The sequence below is a fragment of the Leguminivora glycinivorella genome, chromosome 19 (genome assembly GCF_023078275.1).
Source record: "Leguminivora glycinivorella isolate SPB_JAAS2020 chromosome 19, LegGlyc_1.1, whole genome shotgun sequence".
NCBI classification, from domain to species: domain Eukaryota; kingdom Metazoa; phylum Arthropoda; class Insecta; order Lepidoptera; family Tortricidae; genus Leguminivora; species Leguminivora glycinivorella.
Window position 1 is genome coordinate 9,513,656 of NC_062989.1, and position 21,463 is coordinate 9,535,118.

Genomic DNA, 21,463 nt, shown 5'->3' on the forward strand with positions numbered 1-21,463 from the left:
TAAGTAGTTCTCGAGATATTTAGAGATGTAACAGACAGACAGACAGACGGACAGAGCGTCGCCATAAGGGTTCCTTTTGTACCTTTTTTGTACGGAACCCTAAAAAGTTTTAATTTTCCAACGATATGTAGGATAACCAAATCCAAAGCAATATTTGATGACGATAATTTATAAGTAGGTATATGCATTTTATTAATAAATAATTGACGGTCGCAAAATTAATTAAGTAGTAATCGATGATATATAATAAAGTTTTATATTCCAAAATAAATACACAATAACATTTTCACAAAGATGAGAAAAGAAATCCCGCCATCAATATACCATATGACGCACACTGACGTCACAAAGCGGGAAAAACTAGTTTCCGTAATATACTGGACTTGAACCATCGTATCATATGGCATTCACTTGTGTTATCCTCGCGCGGATAAGGCCACCACCAGTCTGTTACAAAACGTCGAACTGTTAAGGTTTTTTATAGGTAAAGTGTTTGATAAGTTACGGGGAAAGGATAAGCTTAATAGATCGGAATCGAGGTAATTTAGTTTAGTCATGCTTATTTTTTTTTCTTTTTTAATTTCATTATCTCAGTTTCGTAAAGTATCGCACATAGGGGTATTTCACTAAAAATCATATTTCGATTGAGAAAATGGAACTAGGTACTTATAGAAATGTATATAAATAATTTTGGCCAGCTTTTTTAATGAAATACCCCTATATGTGCCGGTTTGAAATTAATTATTTTGTTAACAACTGTTTAACAATTTGTTTTTTAGTTTTGTTCATTTTAAGAAATGTTTGTGCAACTGTAAAATATTTTGTGTTCAATAACTGTTTATGAAGTAGGTACATACATTTTTATCTATTTATAAAATTACCTACTCAATGCGTTTGGTTATTTTTTTTACCACACGCCATCGACATAAATACTAATTGTTAATTGTGTCGCTTAACTTCAAAACTGGGTAAATCCATTCTGCTATAAGGTTTATTTTATTTTATTTTATTGATTAGGGAAACAAACAGAATACATAATTTCTTATAGTCTACAACGATATGTTAACACATTAGCCAAAACAGTTTCCACTGAAAGTTAGTACATACAATTTTGCTCTGAGAGACAAACATGCGATTAGATATGTTTAAGTTTACATAAATGTAACACAAGGATGTAAAAAAAAAAAGTAGGAAAGAAATAGGACTAAACAATGAATTACAAACCAGTATAAGTAGCTTGTGCGCTCTAACTGCTAATTCTAGAATGACTTACATTAGTTTAACATTAACCAAATGAAGGAGTACCTATCAGATCATATTATATTTTTTATATATTCAACTTTAAAGCAGAATGGATTGACTCAAGTATGAAGTTAAGCGACACAATTGACAGATTAACTTTAATTTGATAAAGTTTCTAAAATATAAAACACAAAATGATCTAAGAAGTACTCTGACAAACCAGCGGACATCATCATCCTCCTTGCGTTATCCCGGCATTTGCCACGGCTCATGGGAGCCTGGGGTCCGCTTTGACAACTAATCCCAAGATTTGGCGTAGGCACTAATTTTACGAAAGCGACTGCCATCTGACCTTCCAACCCGGAGGGTAACTAGGCCTTATTAGGATTAGTCCGGTTTCCTCACGATGTTTTCCTTCACCGAAAAGCGACTGGCAAATATCAAATGACATTTCGCACATAAGTTCCGAAAAACTCATTGGTACGAGCCGGGGTTCGAACCCGCGACCTCCGGATCGAAAGTCGCACGCTCTTACCGCTAGGCCACCAGCGCTTCCAAACCAGCGGACATACCAGTTCGATAAACTTTATCGCATCGGTTCGTCCCTATCGCAATTACAAATAGCGCTAATTGACGGCCGCGTTTTATATCGTTTTCATCACATTTGCTGTTTGAAGGTATCATTGCGTCTACGTGTACTGAAGCATAATGTACTATTTTATTCCCAAGGGAATAATGGATTTAGTTTTAAAAATTAATATAATCCGTACAATACTTCAGGCAAAGGATGTTTCAATCTGCCAAGGATTTTTATTGCACAACCAAAATTTTACTATTAAGCTGTAAAATATATTATACGGTATGAAAAATGCATTTTATTTATGTTTTACAATTATTTCAGTGTGTTTTGCATTTATTTCGTAAAATTTAACTCAGATAAATTGTTATAATTTACAATCTGACAATATGCTCTCTACTCGCGCTTGACCGCGGGCGTACGCGAGGCACCCACCATTGCCTATCAACGGAGAGTACAACAGATCAAAATAAAGTAAAATTTTAGTTCAATTATATGATTTATATGCTTTTTTGAACGTTGCATTTAATTTATATGCAGTATTTTGTGGTTAGTATTTCGTGTTTGTTTTCGTTCAAAAAGTGTTTGTTATCAAAAACAATGGATTTTTTTTTTTTTTTAGGTATTATAAAGGTAGGTTTTTATTAAAAACAATCAATAACACATTAAAACAATAAAAACACTTATACTAAAACCTTATAAAATATAAACACTAATGCTAAAACCTTATAAATAAAAAATTTGGCTTAGGTCCTCGCCGGCAGGTAAGGTGCCCAGAAGGCTGGCCGCATTGCCCCGCTGGATAGCAATGCTGATCCGCTGAGCAAAATATTGGCCAGCCCTCTGGTCGCCAGACGCCTCTATGAGGCGCTTGGACAGCTCCTCATAGAGGCGACACGCACTAGGCCCCCACGGCCCCAGGGTTTCAACCCCAAACGCCGCAAACACGTAGCTGCTGCCGAGGGTGACATACTTGCGACGTTTGAGGTCTTCAGCCGAGGATGCAGCCGCACCAGCAACAACTTTGGTGCTTGGAATATGGGACGGCGCTAGGGTATCTACACATGTAGCATCCCAGACAAGTGGCCGACCCATACTCCAAGGCACCAGCGTCATTCCATCAGGCCGCTTGCCATCAACCCTGACCAGGCCGTTGGGTTCGAGGACGGCCGGCACTTTTGCACTAGCAAGGGCCCTCCGGATGACGTCATTGAGGCTGGCGTGGCGAGGAAACCTACCAGCACTTCGGCTGCACGAGAGGCCGTGGTGGCCAAGACTGTTCACCATAGCTCCGCACTGACAATGGATTTAATATGAATAATCTGATGTAGATCAAGATACACTACTGGTCGCGCCGCCGGTTGAAGGTTTTGCCTTATGACTGTTTCCTCTGTATTTTTCTCTCAAATGTGATGAAAAACATTGTGTGTAACTCGGAGAGTATGAATATTACTAACTCGAGTATTTAAATCGCTCCGGCAAGCCGTCGCGATTTAACTTACTCTCGTTAGTAATATTCAACTTCCTCCCCTTGTGGCACAATGTACTATTATCATGCAACCATGCTTCCCTGCCTGGATTAGAAAAAAAACATTGCCACACTCTATGGCCATCTACTTATTTATCGTATTCCTTCATTCAAGAGTCAGCATATAGATTATTTTTGGCCGTTATTTATTATCAGCTATTTTTTAATTTTCCTGTCACAGTTTTCTGATTTTTTTTTACTTTTTTATAATTACGATTCTTGTGATCATTACTATAGGGGTCCGCAAACTTTTGATAATAAGAGCCAACAGCAGGAAAAATCAACAATTTTACAAATCTCAAATAGTTTATTGATTTGAGGGATCTAAGTGTTAATTTTCGCTCTCTAATGGCAAAAAGTTTTGATCAATTTGAAGAGGACTTTTCCTCCTAAGAACACAAAAAGTACACCCTCGGAAAAGTACAAATGATTATTTATGGTATTAAATTAATGACATAAAATTTTCATTTATTAAATTGCAACTATTTTAGAAACTTAAACTTAACCTCCTTACGTAATGCTATCTTTAATGTCAGCAATCATGTGAAAGACGAAAATAATACAATTTTTTTTACTTTTTACAAACCATCAACTATAATATGATCTTTAAGTGAAAAGATATTAAAATATATTCGGAATGGGTACGTGTTATATTACTTAAATAGGCACTATTTTGACGAAATCATTAGCATTCGTGTCGTCAAACTGTTACGTGATGAAAATAGAAAAAGTACTTAGTAGATCGAACAGCTTTGTTTTTTCTTTTTCGGTGACATTGTCCTTAAACAAGGGACAACAGGCTCTCTTTTCACTCTTAAGCGTTCTGTTTTTTGCTTGTATAATTATTATCTTGATATGATATTGATTGGACGTCAGTGTTAAAATGACGTCAGGTAATACCTATTTGTCCATAGAAACATAAATTTTATTACTAATATCGCAGTGACATCTTAGTTACAGTTAGAAATAATTTTCGAATACGATAGCCACAATAATGTACGTAAATATAGTTTAGTTTAGTTTTATTTATTTCATAATGAAGTATGACATTATAAATCATGCTATGTTAACCTACATAAATTTAATTATGATTGTCAATATAATTATAATTATTTCACATGCATTCATTCAATTACATAATGTCAATAATAATAATGAACACAAAAAGAGTTAAAATAAAAACAAAAACTATCAATTCACTCGATCAACTGCACTTACAGATAGTCAAACTAAAAATATAAATATATAATGGAATACAATACATGTCAAATGAAAAAATCTAATAGGTAAGTACCTATAGGTATCTCATAATGATATTACTTGAATTAAATACTGATCAGATCGGGTTACCTTTGCTTACACTGCGGACATCCCGGCGTCAAGACCTCATTGAGGATATGATAAGAGTCTTCTAAACTCCCAAGTGCACAAAAAAAATACTTACACTCTGTTTGGCCCTTAATACGTTATTTCTACATACATATGTGTAAATATTGCTCTTAAATATTTAATCAATCTAATCTTTGCGACTTAATTGATCGCACTAAATAAAATAAATAGATTTTTACGTTTATCTTTGTTTAACGCGTTAAGGTTGACAAAGACAATGCGTTTTTATCCCATGATCCATATAATTGCTATATCATGGACTTTCCGGGCAATTATCCAAATACCGGACATTATACGGAAATACTGAGTCACAGGTAATACTTAGATAAACTGTATGTCCTTTTGTTAAGTAAATACTTGTAATGTTTCTTAATATTATGTTGTTAAGATAAAAAACTCTTTTTTTATCATCTTTATATTATGGAAATACGCATAAATGTTGGCATGTTTAAATGTATACCTATGCAAATACATTTCATTTTAGAAACCCCTAAATAACAGGTTGACGTCATCATGATACCAGCTCTTTTCGTTACGACAATATATATGAATGATATGAGCCAGTTGCTCACAAAATTCATATAATTTTCTTAAAGTTGGAGAGGAAAAGCGGTATCATTGTACCGATTGTAAATCGAGTAGAGTAGCTATTGTATATGGAACTATTTTATTTTATTTCAACTTTCCACAATTTTGCAAAATTGCACGACACAAACTTGTATAAATGGCGGACTTAATGCCTTAAGAACATCCATGAGAACATTCGCAATTTTGGAAACCTCTTCCATTAAAAAAAAAAATATGTTTATTTCTAAGAAACATACATGCATTTATGAACTTAACTGCTAATCTTAAATTAAAAAGATTATTTGAGTTAAGGAGTCTAGGTAGGTACATTCATTGCTAGCACGGAGCACCGCTTCATGTGATTGTGTAGGATAGGGTGACTTAAGGATACATACACATTTGAATTGGGCATAGTGCCTTCGTCTAAATTTTTTTCATACGTTTAAGCTGTCTTGTCTATAGTATGTCGATATACATTGACTTTACTAGGTGCCGGTTTTGGACCACGGCCAAAGGTTCAAGTCTAATGTGGTCTAACCGGAATATCGATTGACGCAACCGGTACCAATTTGAATATTGTCGAATTTTAACATTCGAATAAATTTTAATCTTCATATTCATTAATCATAATTTTTTCGACCGGTCAGGATTAGCGGGTAGTGACCCTCTCTGCTTAGCCGCGGTCCCGAATTCGAATCCCGTAAGGTTATTTATAGTTTTGTGTTATGAGCAGATGATGTAATCTAGAGCAGAGCCCAACTGGGGTAGTACCTCCGCCTTACAAAAGACCGCAGCCAAATAGCACTAGACCCTACTCATAGTGTTGTGTTCCTGCCGGTGAGTAAGGCTGCCAGAGCTCAACGAGGGTGCGGTGCTGATGACGGGAGGACTTACGGAACTAACTTGTTCCGTATATTGTCCTTTAGAGTCGTCGGCAACCCGAACCCTCCTTGGAATTTGTACACTCCTATTTGCTGTGTACTTAACACAGCAAAGGGGAATGTACAAGTTTCTAATGGGGTGGCAACGCGCATGTGACACTGTTTGCGTTGCATGCGTTCATAGGTTACGGTGACCGCTTTCCATCAGGCGGACCGTATGCTTGTTTGCCACCGACGTAGTATAAAAAAAAAAAAAAAAAGCATAAATATTTGTATTATATCTGTCGTTGTTTGAGTAGGGTAAATCTCACCTCATTCGGTGACACGCCTAATTCGGTGATACAAGCTTTACCCTACCCATAAGTTTACCCTACCCATAATCCCCCTACCCCCTACCCTTCTTGAGCTTACCGTGGGACTCGGTAAATCTGTGTAAGAATTCTAGAAATGGAACAGAACTACACTCCTAATCGAGCACTTACTAGAACTAATAAGTTTTTTGCAAAAAATTCATTTTTGGCACAAGCTTTTATCACCGACTGCACCTTTCTTTCAACGCTCATCTACTGCTCTTCGAGACGTTTCTAAAACCCCTTACTCGATGCGGATACGACATTTCAAAACAGAGTTCCTATGACCATCATCAGATCAGCTCCATGATACCATAATATTGCATTGTCACGTGATTTACATATGTGTGCAAATTTTCAACTCAATGGGAAACCGGGAAGTAGGTCAAATTTAGCTTCTACGTTTTGAAGCACACTAACATACTTTTTTTTTGTAATGATCTGTGACTTCCGAGTCCAGTCCCCGCCAATGATACGGGCGGCTGAATTCAATGAATCTTTTAACTACGAGTAACATACTAACAAGACAAGTTGAATAAAAGCTTGTAATAAAAATTACGAGTAGGTATGTACCTACAGGTACATAGGTACTTTTTCCATAACGTTACATACACGAACACAAAACAAACATTTTACAAAGTGACAGTGGAGTGTATTTTGGTCTAAAATAATATGATACCATCTAGAAAAGTTAATTTCCTTGACCTGGCCGTGAGTCTAACCTGCACAGGGTCATATAACATCTGACACATACTCGTACGTAACGATGTTAACGCAATTATGACACCCATGGGCGTGTGAGCGAGACAACACGATGTACATATAGCGATAGCCTGCTTACACGCATAGTTTGCAGTTCTTCGTAAACGTGCCGTGTCCTCCCTATAGCCACACCTCGGATACAGGCGATCAAATATATGAGAGGCGCGTTCCTAGCACAGTCTAAGCTCGTGTAGGTGACAGTGGCGAGGCGTGAAGATTTTCATTGGTAAAGCTGGAGGAGTTTTTGGTATCTGTTTTGTATATATAAATAATAAAACGGTTGGTGTTGGGAATCGAGTTGTATCGAAGCTACGCCACTGGTAGGTGAACGCGTACAACGCTTGTATGAGTGAAATATGACAGGTCGACTGTTCGCGTTTTTGACAGGCGGTAACTGTGAGGTAACCGAGAGGGGGTGGGCGGCACTTTCAGCGGGGAGCGGGAGTGGCCATACTGTATGATATTACACTGAGAGAAATTTGCATTGTGAATTTAACAAGTTCGACTTGTTGTGGTTTATCCGTTTGAATCAGCCAAACGTATGTTTAAAACAATATGACTGTGTCAGGTTGTTTTTATAAAATCGGCTTGTTGAGTCAAATATATTACCGATTCAAATGACAAGTGCCTTGTTGTTTGAACCAAAGAGCACGTAGGCGCTATTTTAAACAAAAAACTTGTTGAACGAACATGAAAACTGGTTGTATTTTCTCTCAGTGTACTCTTTATTATACTGTGGTAGTGGCGCGACAGAGCCAGACTACATTTCGATTGCCACGTAGCGTCAACCGAACCATAGATTAAATATAAGAAGATCATACCATCCCATACAATAAAATGCGACCACCTAAGAACGCGCATACACTACACCACACCTAGATGGCGCCGTTTTTTAACTAACAAGACATTGTTTATTTTCGAACTTACGTCATCGGCTAATGTATTGTCATTGTCAATAAGAAGTGGATACATGCGTCCAAAGAACACCCACGTCACAGTATCTGTCAAGTGCAAAATAAATGAATAAATATTAACATTTGTATATTGTGTCCATCTTACGGCCCGGCCACGACATTGATGTAAGCGCGACAGCGGTGAGCGGCGGCCATACAGCGCGGATCCAGCTTCGTGCCCAGAAGGGGGGGGGGGGGGTCACGTTGTAAAGGCCCAGGCCCCAGACGGGGAGTCACGTGGTCTATTTATATGACCAACCTAGGCTTCCTATGACCCCCATGACCCCTCCTGGAACCGCGCATTGAAGCGAGACACAGCGAAGGGACTTTTCATTCGCAGAGCAGTTCCCGAATATTTTGTACATAGCCACGTCAGCAAATTTAAGTTGATCCTATTTTTAACCGACTTCAAAAAAGGAGGAGGTTCTCAATTCAACTGAATTTTTTTTTTTTTTTTTTTGTATGTATGTTACTCGATATCTCCGAGAATCGTGAACCGATTTTAAAAAAAATTTTTTTAATCAATCGGGTACAACCCCGAGATGGTCCCATAAGCACCAAGTCGGGGTCTGATGATGGAATCCTGGAGAAATCGAGGGAACTCCTCAAATCTAAAAGGCATAAATATAGTGATTTTTGTGTTTTTATAAGAACAGGATGCATTTACGTCCGGAACAGTGACATTTGCTGCAGTGAAACTGCTGATGAAGATCAGAACGGAACTCCTTAAATCTGAACGGCACGCCTATAATGTATTTGGTATTTTTATAAGAACAGCTTGCATTAACGTTTAGAACAGTGGCATTTGGTGCAGTGGAACTTATGACGGTGATCAGAATGGAACCCCTCAAATCTGAACGTCACACTTATAGTGACTTTGGTATTTCTAAAGAACAGCTTGCATTTACGTTCAGAATAGTGACATTTGGTGCAGTAGAACTGCTGATGATGATAAGAACGAACCTCCTTAAATCTCCACGTCACACTTATACTTAGTGACTTTGATATTTTATAACCGACTTAAATAATAAAACCGACTTCAAAAAAAAACCCACAAAATGATTTACATAAAAAGGGTTCAGAAACAAAATAAACCTGCCCTAATCAAAAACACACAAAAAAGAATCTGCCTTAAACACTAAAAAGAACACAAAAAAACCCCACAAAATGATTTACATAAAAAGGGTTCAGAAACAAAATAAACCTGCCCTAATCAAAAACACACAAAAAAGAATATGCCTTAAACACTAAAAAGAACAAAATATTTTTTTTCACACAAAATATTTAAGCTACGATAATTTGAATCTGTGCTTATGTTATATATTTACAACATAAACAAATAAGACTTAACCGCAGACTGCTTTTTCATCAATAATATTGTACACGTCAAATATATGTGCCTAATCTTACGCTTAATTATTATTTACCTATAAGAGATATTTACAATATTTATTTACATAACAGTTCCGACTGCTTAGACGAAAGTATTACAATTTAACACGTATTTACATTTTTACAATCATTATTTATTTAAGTTTGGAGTCGGTGCCAGCCCGAACCTGAATTTACGCGAGCTACGGCCCCGCTCCCGCGCGCGCGGCCCGCGGCGTGCGGCGCGCGGCGGGGGGCAGATCCCCGAGTGTTTGACCCGAACGCGGGCAGACGCGTGAGGGCAGACGTCGTTGACGGTAGTCTCTAAATAGCGAATTTTTGTATGCGCTTATCCAAATTGAATTTGTCGTTTCTTGGTGTAGGATTATAGAATAGGTTTTGAAGTAGTTATTTGTGTTAAATATTTTGTAGTTATAGTTAGGTCTTTTGTTATTAAAGTATCTGAATTACGTATACTATCGTATCGTACTAATTAAGTATACTAATTTCTTTTTTCTTAGTTTGGCTGGCACCGACTTCAAACATAAATAAATAATGATTGTAAAAATGTAAATACGTGTTAAATTGTAATACTTTCGTCTAAGCAGTCGGAACTGTTATGTAAATAAATATTGTAAATATCTCTTATAGGTAAATAATAATTAAGCGTAAGATTAGGCACATATATTTGACGTGTACAATATTATTGATGAAAAAGCAGTCTGCGGTTAAGTCTTATTTGTTTATGTTGTAAATATATAACATAAGCACAGATTCAAATTATCGTAGCTTAAATATTTTGTGTGAAAAAAATTATTTTGTTCTTTTTAGTGTTTAAGGCATATTCTTTTTTGTGTGTTTTTGATTAGGGCAGGTTTATTTTGTTTCTGAACCCTTTTTATGTAAATCATTTTGTGGGGTTTTTTTGTGTTCTTTTTAGTGTTTAAGGCAGATTCTTTTTTGTGTGTTTTTGATTAGGGCAGGTTTATTTTGTTTCTGAACCCTTTTTATGTAAATCATTTTGTGGGGTTTTTTTTGTTACCAACATTTAGTAATATAAGTCGACTTTCGTAAGATATATACAGGATAATTGTTATAATTTCATCCGTTGTACATGCCGACATTGTGCCCATACTTTACGGAGCCAATCTAATTGCCTTAACTAAAAAAGACGGTGGCGTGAGGCCGATCGCAGTTGGTTCAACGATTAGGCGTCTCGCATCCAAAATTTCTGGTAGACACATAATTTCCAAATTGCAGCGCAGGTTTGAACTAGTCCAGTTAGGTTGTGGTTTGTGGTACTAAAGGCGGCTGCGAGGCCGCTGTCCACGCACTTCGTACTTTCCTCAAGAACAGCCAGTGCCAAGTTTTATTAAAAATTGATATCAAAAACGCTTTCAACTCTGTAAATAGAGAGACGCTGCTGACGGAAATCAGGAATAACATCCCAGAGCTTTATAATTACCTCCTTCATTGTTATGCTGATCCTTCCAAATTAATGTATCGTAGCCATGAAATTTCTTCAGAAGTTGGATGCCAGCAGGGAGATCCCTTAGGTCCGGCAATTTTTTGTTTAGCAATCAACCCCATTATTCAAAATTTATCCTCAGATTTCAACGTGTGGTATCTAGACGACGGGACTTTAGGAGGCAGCTTGGCATCAGTGCTTTCTGATCTCTCTCTTCTTAAGTCTAAATTTGAGTCCATAGGGTTAGAATTGAACAGTAATAAATGTGAATTATATATTCACGATCCATCTGTAATACACTCGGACGTAACTGCAAAATTCAATTCTATAACACCTAACATTGCCACTGTCACAAAAGATTCCCTTAGCCTCCTAGGCACTCCAATTTTTGAAAATTATTTTCCATCTTTCATCAATAAGACTGTATCAAAATTTCAAAATCACGCCGATCGCCTTCTAGAAATCAGCCCTCATTCAGCCTTAATTATTCTAAAATTCTGCCTTTTCATCCCAAAATTAGTATACGTGCTTCGTTGCAGCCCGCTTTGGAAACATCAAAATTTACTGCTACCTATAGATACCATGATCCGGACTAACCTAGAGCAGATTCTGAACCTAAAGCTTTCTGATCAATCATGGGTACAAGCGTCTTTACCCGTACGGTACGGTGGACTGGGGTTGCGCAAAACCTGTAGCGTGTCACTGCCGGCATTTCTATCATCTGCCCACAGCTCTGCTGATCTCGTAGGAAAAATCTTAAGGGTTTTACCCATAAACTACGAGATCTCAGACTTGGGTGATGCTAGAAATGCCTGGCTATCAGCTTGCCCGGGCCACGACCTTCCACATAATCCCAAATCACAGAGGAGCTGGGATAATGTTTTGTGTAAAACAATTTATACCTCCTGTTTAGATAACAGCGAAGGAGCTGAACGCGCTCGGTTGCTCGCAGCCGGCTGTAGGGAGGCCGGCCATTGGCTTAACGCTTATCCTTCGCCGAATTCTGGTACACACCTCGATGGGAATACCCTCCGAGTGGCGGTCGGGCTGAGGGTTGGGGCTGTAATTTGTGCTTCCCACAAATGCCACTGCGGGAGCGAAGTGGACCAGCTGGGGCGCCACGGCCTTTCTTGCCAGCGAAGTGCGGGGCGTATGTCGCGTCACGCCGCGCTTAACGACATTATCCGACGGTCTCTTACCTCTGTAAACGTGCCCGCAATATTAGAGCCGACCGGTATAGCGCGGGATGATGGTAAGAGACCCGACGGAATGTCGCTGATACCGTGGAGGATGGGACGAGTGCTGGTGTGGGATGCAACCTGTGTGGACACACTGGCCCCGTCTCATCTTCACAGTACCACAAAGAAAGCGGGCGCGGCTGCAGAGGCTGCAGAGACGAATAAAAGACGTAAATACGGAGGTCTCGACGCCAATTACAACTTTGTTGCTTTTGGCGTCGAGACCCTCGGTCCGTGGGGTCCGGGCGCCCAGATTTTATACAGGGACTTGGCGAAGCGGCTGACTGAGACTACGGGGGACAAAAGAGCTGGCAGCTTCCTCGCTCAACGTATAAGTATTGCGATTCAGCGAGGAAATGCTGCCAGCATCTTGGGCACTATGCCTCAGGGGCCCTCTTTAGACTTAGATTTTTAGTTTTATTATTATTCTTTTTTATTGCCTAGTTTATAATATTTATTGTACCACATTTTTATTTGAGTGTTATAAATAAATGAATTTCAAATAATTCACAATTCAAATTAAAACATTAAGAAAATATAGATATTAGAGAACCTTAATGACGAAATAAAACTTACTGAAATCTCAATTCATCAAAAAAATGTTGGTAACAAAATACGAATAACAAAAACAAATTTAACTTTTTCCTTAAGTTTTGCAGAAACTTTTCGAGAACTGCTGACGTATGGCCGTCGCTAGCCACTGTCGCGCTTAGACCAATGTCGTGGCCGGGCCGTTAAAATAGGTCTTAAATAAACAGTTTTATTTAAACGATTAGCCCATGATAAGTGCCTCATACACATTAGTCTCTCTTTTCCATGAACTTTGGACGTTTTAGAACACTATTTGCTAGCGTAAATGTCAAGGGAAGATATTATTTGTATGGAGAAAAATAACAGCGCAACTAATTTGTTACTAAAACCAAGAATTACATACGTACATATTCCGTTATATTTAGGTACGTTATGGAGTTGCCTATTTTAAAACATCACAAATTCTTGATAGAGGCTATAAGAATAAATTTTAAATTCAGCATATTATTATTGTTTTTTAATATTTTTCACACCGTCAGAAAAAGGCAAAAATCCCTGCATAATCACAAATACTACGAGTTAGAACATTGATTTATTTCGATGCTAGCGCTATCTAGCGAAGGGGTTGCATACTAATATGCCAAGCCATGAAAACGCAAAAACGAAAATAACATATGAAAAATAGAAATTAAAAATCAATAAACGCAGTAACGAACGGTCGCATAAAAAGCATCTGATATTACATTAGTTGTCTATGAACCGTATTTTTTGGAATATCACTTGACGTCACTTTTGTTTACAAGATAAGACTCGTAAGGATGATAATAGATTTTTCCAAAAAGTCCTTACTGTTATTGCTGGAACTTGGCGTGCGCACTACCGTGCGCTTAGATTACCCAATGTGGCAACAGGTTAATAATTTTACCACCACCAAATCTCCCGTGAGTGTTGTAGAAGTTGACTGTGAGTTATAAGGTTCAAACCAGTCAATGTAATTTCAAAGAGTTGGCCTGGAACTTGGATTCTGCCTGCCTCTTTAGGGAATATGGGCGTCAGTTTATGTATGTATCTTATTCCTTGAATTTAAAGACATTATCTACTTGTCCACAGCACAAAGATGGCGGAAATAACACATATCAATCCATTGCTGTACGTCACGGAGAAGCAAATACAAGGTGTTCGTGCGTACTGCGACTTGGACGTGAAACAATTGAGAGAGTCCATCGATGCAGTTCTGGAGTGGTGCTCCAAGGAGCCACATCTTGAAGCAGCTGTGCCGATATTGAGTAAGTATTTTTTTTATTATTATAAACTGGCCAGTGATTGACCTTAGTCGCACCTGATGGAAAGTGACGACAAGACCGAGGTTGTAGCTCACTGGTACTATACACCCAGATTGTATTCGCCCGGGAATACAGATGAGGAAAGCATGTTCCATTCCTTAGCAGTTCGCATTAGGAAAGAAGAGGCAAACCTCTTCGTGCGAATGAAAGGCAGGTCGACAACGTAAGGGTGAAACCGCTCCCCACGCCTGGTTGGGGGTACTCTAAAACGCTCCTTGAAACTAGGTACATAATATATTAGTCTTGTGCCGATTGTCCGCGCGGTTGGCCCTCGTGGCACTAAAACCAACCAAATAGTTAACATTTTTTTTATCAGGTGTGATCGTGGTCAAACGTCTACCTATTCATACTCAAAAAAAAGCTCACGAGTACTCTTATAGCGCTGCTGTAAGTAGCAGATTCTTTCGAGGCGGCCCTATTTTAGTTATTCCATGTTTCCGATAAGATAATGATCATTCAGTGTCAAAAGTAATGTTTTGGTTGAAAAATGGTTCACTAATGTCTGTATACGTTAAACTTATTTTTTATTGTGACTGAAAATATTTACCATTGTTTTCCAGAAAAAATCCGCTTGATCGAACGAACTCTGCTAATCACAAAAGGGTCCATAGAAGAAACCAAGAAGAGAATAGAAGCAGTCCTGACTTCAAGAGGGATGATGCCTGAACTGAGTCACAATCGGTCCGTCGACGAATTCAAAACTATCCTGGGATGTGTGTAAGTAAATTTGTTATTGTATGTTATAAAACGACAACGACAAATAGCTCTAAATAACCTCAATATGTTTTTTCAATATATAGTACATGTGTATATTTTTTAAGATAAGCGAGCAATACATATTTAGTAATGGAGTCTGTACGGAAAGAAAAGAGTCGTTAAATCATAATCTTCTCATTCTCATAAACTATAAATGGTAATGTTGACACGGAAGGTAAAGTTGCCACGTGTTAAGATACCTCAATGTACAATGAACGTATGCAAATCAATTAGGTCGATGTAGGGAATAAGAGCGCCAAATAAAAAATGCGAATGAAAAACATTGATATGTTTAATTTACTTAGCTACATATTGTGGCTAACGAGATAAAGCGAATATTACTAACACAAGAAAGTTTTTTTTTACTTTTTCAAATTGTGAAAAAAAAAGATACAAATGATGAACTGTAGACTGTAGGCCCTAGGACATGAGGGGTTTTAAACGTTGTATCCAGTTTATGTAGTTTGAAAAATGAATACTGTATCATCCATACTATAATATTATAAATGGGAAAGTGTGTGTGTCTGTTTGTTTGTCCGTCTTTCACGGCAAAACGGAGGTGATTTTTTTAAGTGGAGATATGTACTCGTACAACTAGGGAACAAATCAAATTATTTTATTGAATATTTTTGATTTGTTCTTTTTTCAAGTAATCACACTACTATATATAAAGGTAGGCGGGCGTGTGGTCTAGTGGTAAGGACGTTAGCCGCGTAAGCTGAAGACCCGGGTTCGATTCCCGGCTCGGCCACCAGTGGGCCTTGCCGTTTTTTTCTTTCGTATATGATATCTATTTCAATTTATGGAGATATGTAGTTGAAGGGATGGAAGACATAGGCTACTTTTTGTCTCTTTCTAACGCGAGCAAAGCCGCGAGTAAAAGCTAGTAGTAAAATATTGTTATTTGATTTAATTATTTGTTACAGAAATTACGTGACCTTACCAAAATTATGTCCATCAGATAACTCCAGAGTGGTTCTAGTAAATTTCAATAAGGAGAACATCGACGATTTCACTCTTTTAGCTTACTTCAGATACGCATTTTATGTAAGTGTTATATTTGTTCATACCTATACAGTGTGTTATCACCATGCGGGCATTTACTGACTTAAGTACTTTGTTGGCGCGACGACCCAAAGTGAGTATTGGCCTCCAACACAAGAGCACGCTACATTATGCGGTCCAGAGCAACATCTCGCCAGCCCTTAACGACGCTGAGTTCACAGAGATCTCGGGGTGGGGCTCGTAAGAGATGGTCAAACTGTGTGAAGAAGTCGACTGGCGGCAGCCTATATCGTGCAGTCCACATGGCTTATGACCGCGTTCAATGGAGACACGCTACTTGTGGTCGCGATTGAGGGCATGAGGAAGAAGAAGAAGCCTCCACTCTATCCACTCAACAATATTTAGGATGGCCAGCAGGACGGCGTCTAGTTGGACAACCCAGATAGGCCTGCTTGACTGCCCGATCCTCACCCATCCGTATAAGATGGCCAAGCCAGCAGAGACGATGTGTCTTGGTCTCACGTGCGGGCATTTATTAAAACCAATATACCGATATGTACACTGAAACATATTGGTTCTCTATGTCAATGTGCTGGTTCGCATCTGCCGGGACGCATCAATAATATTGCACTCATCCCATCACTGGTCAGAGTTCTGATTGCATGTATTAGCTCTAGAATTACCACAGTTATCCAAGTAACCGAGTAAGATCTAAGGAACCAAAACTGATATATTGAGCCATTCGCGGTATCGCCTTAATACGGCTTGCACTGAGACATGCATGGCTTAATCTTTGAGACAAGCATATAACTACTGGCAGGATCAACCAGGGAGCTGCCGTGTTTTCGTCGCGTGTGAGACACAACGACAGAAATACACTAGCGCCGACACGCGTGCGCCGCCCTCCCTCTATCGAAATCGTCGTTCGTCAGAAGGATGACACCGCACGCGCGCAAGACACGAGTCCTATACGAACACACACCATTCGGATATACCGAAATTGGCATGGCGTATCGTAGTAGTAGACACTAACAGATACGTGTTCCCACCAAAAAGATGAGACTCTGTTTGTAAAAGCGCTCTCACACGCACACCGTGCGTGCAAAACGCGCCTTAACCGAACGTTCTTTTTAAACCAGACGCGAATGTCACATATTTATTTAATTTTTATTAGTTTCATTTAACATTGTCGATTTGAGACAAAGTCGCTCGCCCGGTTAGTTAAATGTTAAAGAATTGCTTGTCAAACATGTGAAGTATTTTTTGAGTACCTACACAATTCATGCCCTTGTGTAGGTATGTACTTATATTTTTAGCGAAGTATGTATATTTTTGTTAATATTACTTTTTTTCCTTTCAGATAGGAGAATACAGATTATACGATGACTACTCTATAAACGAGAGACACGTGATTGACCTTGAAGGTGTTAATTTAGGAGTACTTACTAAAATTAACCCAATTCTGTTGAAAAAAGCAGAACTATTGGCCACCGTAAGTATTATGAAATGCTTTCGGAGACATTTTTTTATTAGTAAGGTACAGCGGGGTAAATCTCGACTGGGGGCCAATTGTAACTGATCCATTTTTTCCATTACACTATGATGTTGAGTTCTACGTGTACACTGAACACGCCCACCATATATAACTTGTGAACACTCTATTTAATAATGCAAACATTGTAAAACATGGAAAACGGACCAGTTACATTTGCCTCCCAGTCGAGATTTGCCCCGCTGTACCTTATTAAAATCCGGGCGACCACTGCACCCGAGATCCTAATTTGTCATTTTTATTTCATGCTGCATTTATGAACATAATATTATGTATATCTGTACAGATTTTTAGCGTAATGAAATCGGGAAGTGTCAACTAACTTAAAATCGTCGTCAATAGAAATTGTCAACAATGTAAACAAACCATTCTATAAAATATCAATATTCTAGCACATTTTATTACTTTAAAGGTTGAGGATCATAATGTGATATGAATTGATTAAAATAACACATGGATTTAGCCAGAATCTGATGAGTTAAAATAAAAACTAAAGACATTTTGACTACAAGGTTTGTTTACATTGTTCACAAGTTCTGTTGACGGCGACTTTACACATAACATTCTTTTACTAAACTTTTAGATCTGCCGATTTCAAAATTGAAACTACGTTGAGTATGAAGTCAATTAATACCATACACATTTAAATATTTAGAATGAAAAATTGCAGAATTATTCCAAGGGGTCATATTTAACGCCTATAATTTGTGAGAGACTAGACACTGTGACAATTTATGTGTTACTCTTCTTTACTATATACACCCTTCTAACAACTAATACATTTAAACGTTGTATTACAGGAAGGCTATGGCACCAAAATTAAAGGTATCCACATACTCAACGCCCCAACTTGGGTAGACAGATTCGTGTTCATCATAAAACAGTGCATGAAACCCAAGGTGGCAGGTAGATTGCACGTGCATAACTCCATCAGTGACTTTCAAAAACACGTGCCTAAAGAAATCTTACCTAAGGAGTATGGCGGTGATGAGCAGTCTGTCAAAAAGATAGCTGGTAAGTTCTTGGACAACCTTTTTGCATTTATTGGGTAGTTCTTTTAAACTCTAAGGAGTAAATTATTTTATGACATCTTCAAAGATGATCACCAGATCCACCACAAAAGCAGAGAAATGTAAAGACGTCAAATATATTAGTAGAAGAGTTGTACGAGCATTTGTATGGGAGGGGTCATAATAATTTCCACAGAACCGACATTTGTTTCTTTTTAGTTCTTTGTGTGTGTCTTGTTGACATACCTACTAAAATATAGTAAAATATATTTGTGCAAAATGCGTTTTTTCGACCGCCAAAAGTTGTATGAAAAAGTACTATGAAAAAAATCCTAAAATTTAAAAATCGTCTCTGTTATCAACTTATGGGGAAAAAGAGGAGGCAAAAAATTTTATAGCGTTGATGTTTAGCAAAAATATAGCGTTTTTACACTATTTTGATAAAATGAAAACTGATAAAAATATTTTTCTCTGTGGCCACAGCCAATTTTCTCCAAAACTACTGAACCGCATAACTTGAAATTTGTCACACATATTTTTATTAATGTATGACTTTCAGTTCAAGTTTCCATAATTCATTTATAACATTATTCTATTTATATTAAAACAATACTTCCACTCAATTTTTTTTTAATATTTCAGACGCCTGGACTGACTTTATGAGCAATGAAGAGACAAAGCAAAGAATAAAGGATCTAGACCAACTCGTCGCTGATGAGTCCAGAAGAACAAACACCAAATTCAATGACGAATACCTGGGCATGCCTGGCTCTTTTAGAAAACTTAGTGTTGATTAGATTATGTATTTGTATACATGGGTGAATCAACTTTTTCTTGCCTGTTATTGCCATGGTTACGTTACGGTCCCCTGAGTCACGCTGGTTTTATGCAAAAAATATGCTACTGAAATTATACAAGCATGCATGCAGTCCATGTTTGTACGTGGCAAATTAAGGAAAGGGCTTGTTAACACTAGAAAAATTCATGTTTGCATAGTTTAAGTAAAACCAGCGTGACTCAGGGAGCCGTAACCATGGCAATAACAGGCATGAAAAAGTTGATTCACCCACATACATTTAGATCTGGATAGAAGGATTACTTTAGTTTTAATTATAATTGTAGATCTTTAAGTTTTATACTTTTATGGTGGTATTTTGTCAATAAAATAAACTAATCTGTATCAACAACTTTACACATTTTTTTTTAAAATGTTACAATATTTTAGATCTACTTATCTATGCGTTTCAGTATTCTTCTTTTTTTTTGATATCTTTAATTTGACTGATGAAACAGTCAGGAGGTATACGAAATTGATTTCATCATAACTGTTCTTTTAATAAAAGAGTTAGGTTTGAATAAAATAAAAAAGCAACGTGAACATAATATTAGTTTTACTTTTTCAACTTTTGCCTTTAGTATCCCAACGATTCTCACAATTCACTGAAACCAAGGGCAATACCGGTTTTAGTGCTACGAACCCATACAACAAGTAATTATAAGTTTGGTCCTAACCGCAGGAGCGTAATGAATTAAAAAAAAAATTGAGCAGTAATTTATTGTGTGCACTTAAATGTTTAACATCTCGAAGACGCGGAACTATTTGACAGTTTATACGTCTGTCAGCTAACAAAAACAGCTATTCAGTTCGTGCTGAATTGTTTTGTATGAAAAAAATAATAGTAGCATGTTTAAATCATATATTATGAAAATATGTTCCGTAGGGCATATGCCAATAAAACATTAAATATGAGGTAAAATCCAAAATACATCCTGTATATTGTCAACTTTGATGTACCGGGCAACGAGGCAATTTTGCCTTTTGGGGTTTTATTAGGTATAGGTAAAGTTGTCAGAGGTCCAGTCAAAAAGATAGAAATCTATAAAAGTCTTACAATACATAATTAAAACGCATTTAAGTTACTTTGACCTACAACAAGTAATTATAAGTTTGGTCCTAACTCCAGGAGCGTAATTAATTAAAAAATATATTGAGCAGTAATTTATTGCGTGCACCTAAGTGTTTAAGTGTGTAACATCTCGAAGACGCGGAACTAATTGACAGTTTATACTTCTAGTCAGCTAGCAAAAACAGCTATTCAGTTCGTGCTGAATAGTTTTGTATGAAAAAAATAATAGTAGTATGGGCAACGAGGCAACTTTGCCTTTTGGGGTTTTATTAGGTATAGGTAAAGTTGTCAGAGGTCCAGTCAAAAAGATAGAAATCTATAAAAGTCTTACAATACATAATAAAACGAATTTAAGTTACTTTGGCCTAATTGTTTTAACTTTTACTTAATATGAGACATTTCTATTAACAACTATTAACACTTAACGTTAAAGTTACCACAGATGGTAAAGATTCCACGTTTGAATGTAGTTTCAATCCAAAAGGTACATTAATAAGTAAAGTATTTTCCCTCAAGCCAACCCTTTAAAATAAACATGAAACCATTCACGACATTCGTCTAAAATCGTGACACGAACAAAATGCCAAGGGACTATGCCTTGGCTTAAAAATATGTGACTCCACAGTCAGGTGTGAGGCTGAATAAAATATAGCTGTATCTATTACTATAGATTAGAGAAACATGAGATATGACAGTCTGACTAAATTATGACAATACTTAAAATTGTAGTGACTGCACACTTACCTACATGAACTTACGTATTCCCAAACTCAGAGCACACAAAACTGCTCAAGTGTCAATCCAATTCTTGACAACGAAAAAACTAAGGGTTGAAAGAAAACCAAATTGGGATTTTGCCGTGACAGGTTGCCAGCCCATCGCCAACATCGCAATGGAATTAGTGTGTTAATCGTCAATTATACCAAAATTTAGGAAAATATAACTCATCGACATGTGTATCCTGCCTATCCTAACCTATGGTGCTCAAACGTGGTCATTAACGGAGGCTTTAAAGTCCAAGCTCAAGGTTTGC

The 21,463-nt window shown here is 37.5% G+C and overlaps 1 protein-coding gene across 2 annotated transcripts; it reads left to right on the forward strand.

Moving 5' to 3' along the window:
* Positions 1–423: 423 nt before the first annotated feature.
* LOC125236367 (alpha-tocopherol transfer protein-like) lies at positions 424–19,711 on the forward strand. 2 transcript variants are annotated; one of them, XM_048143149.1, is made up of 8 exons: positions 424–539; positions 13,968–14,143; positions 14,761–14,917; positions 15,883–16,003; positions 17,322–17,453; positions 18,314–18,527; positions 19,166–19,329; positions 19,592–19,711. In XM_048143149.1, exons 2-7 carry the CDS (start codon positions 13,975–13,977, stop codon positions 19,318–19,320), a joined length of 948 nt encoding a protein of 315 aa, XP_047999106.1. In that variant the 5' UTR covers positions 424–539; positions 13,968–13,974; the 3' UTR covers positions 19,321–19,329; positions 19,592–19,711. The 2 variants fall into 2 exon arrangements, with proteins under 2 accessions (XP_047999106.1, XP_047999105.1); XM_048143148.1 differs by having other exon boundaries at positions 19,166–19,711.
* Positions 19,712–21,463: the final 1,752 nt, after the last annotated feature.

Bases quoted from the DNA above. Each gene is read 5' to 3' on its own strand.
- LOC125236367 (XM_048143148.1), top strand. From the start codon at position 13,975: ATGGCGGAAATAACACATATCAATCCATTGCTGTACGTCACGGAGAAG. The intron at 17,454-18,313 runs GTAAGTATTATG...GTTGTATTACAG, and splicing joins AAGCAGAACTATTGGCCACC to GAAGGCTATGGCACCAAAAT. The intron at 18,528-19,165 runs GTAAGTTCTTGG...TTAATATTTCAG, and splicing joins GTCTGTCAAAAAGATAGCTG to ACGCCTGGACTGACTTTATG.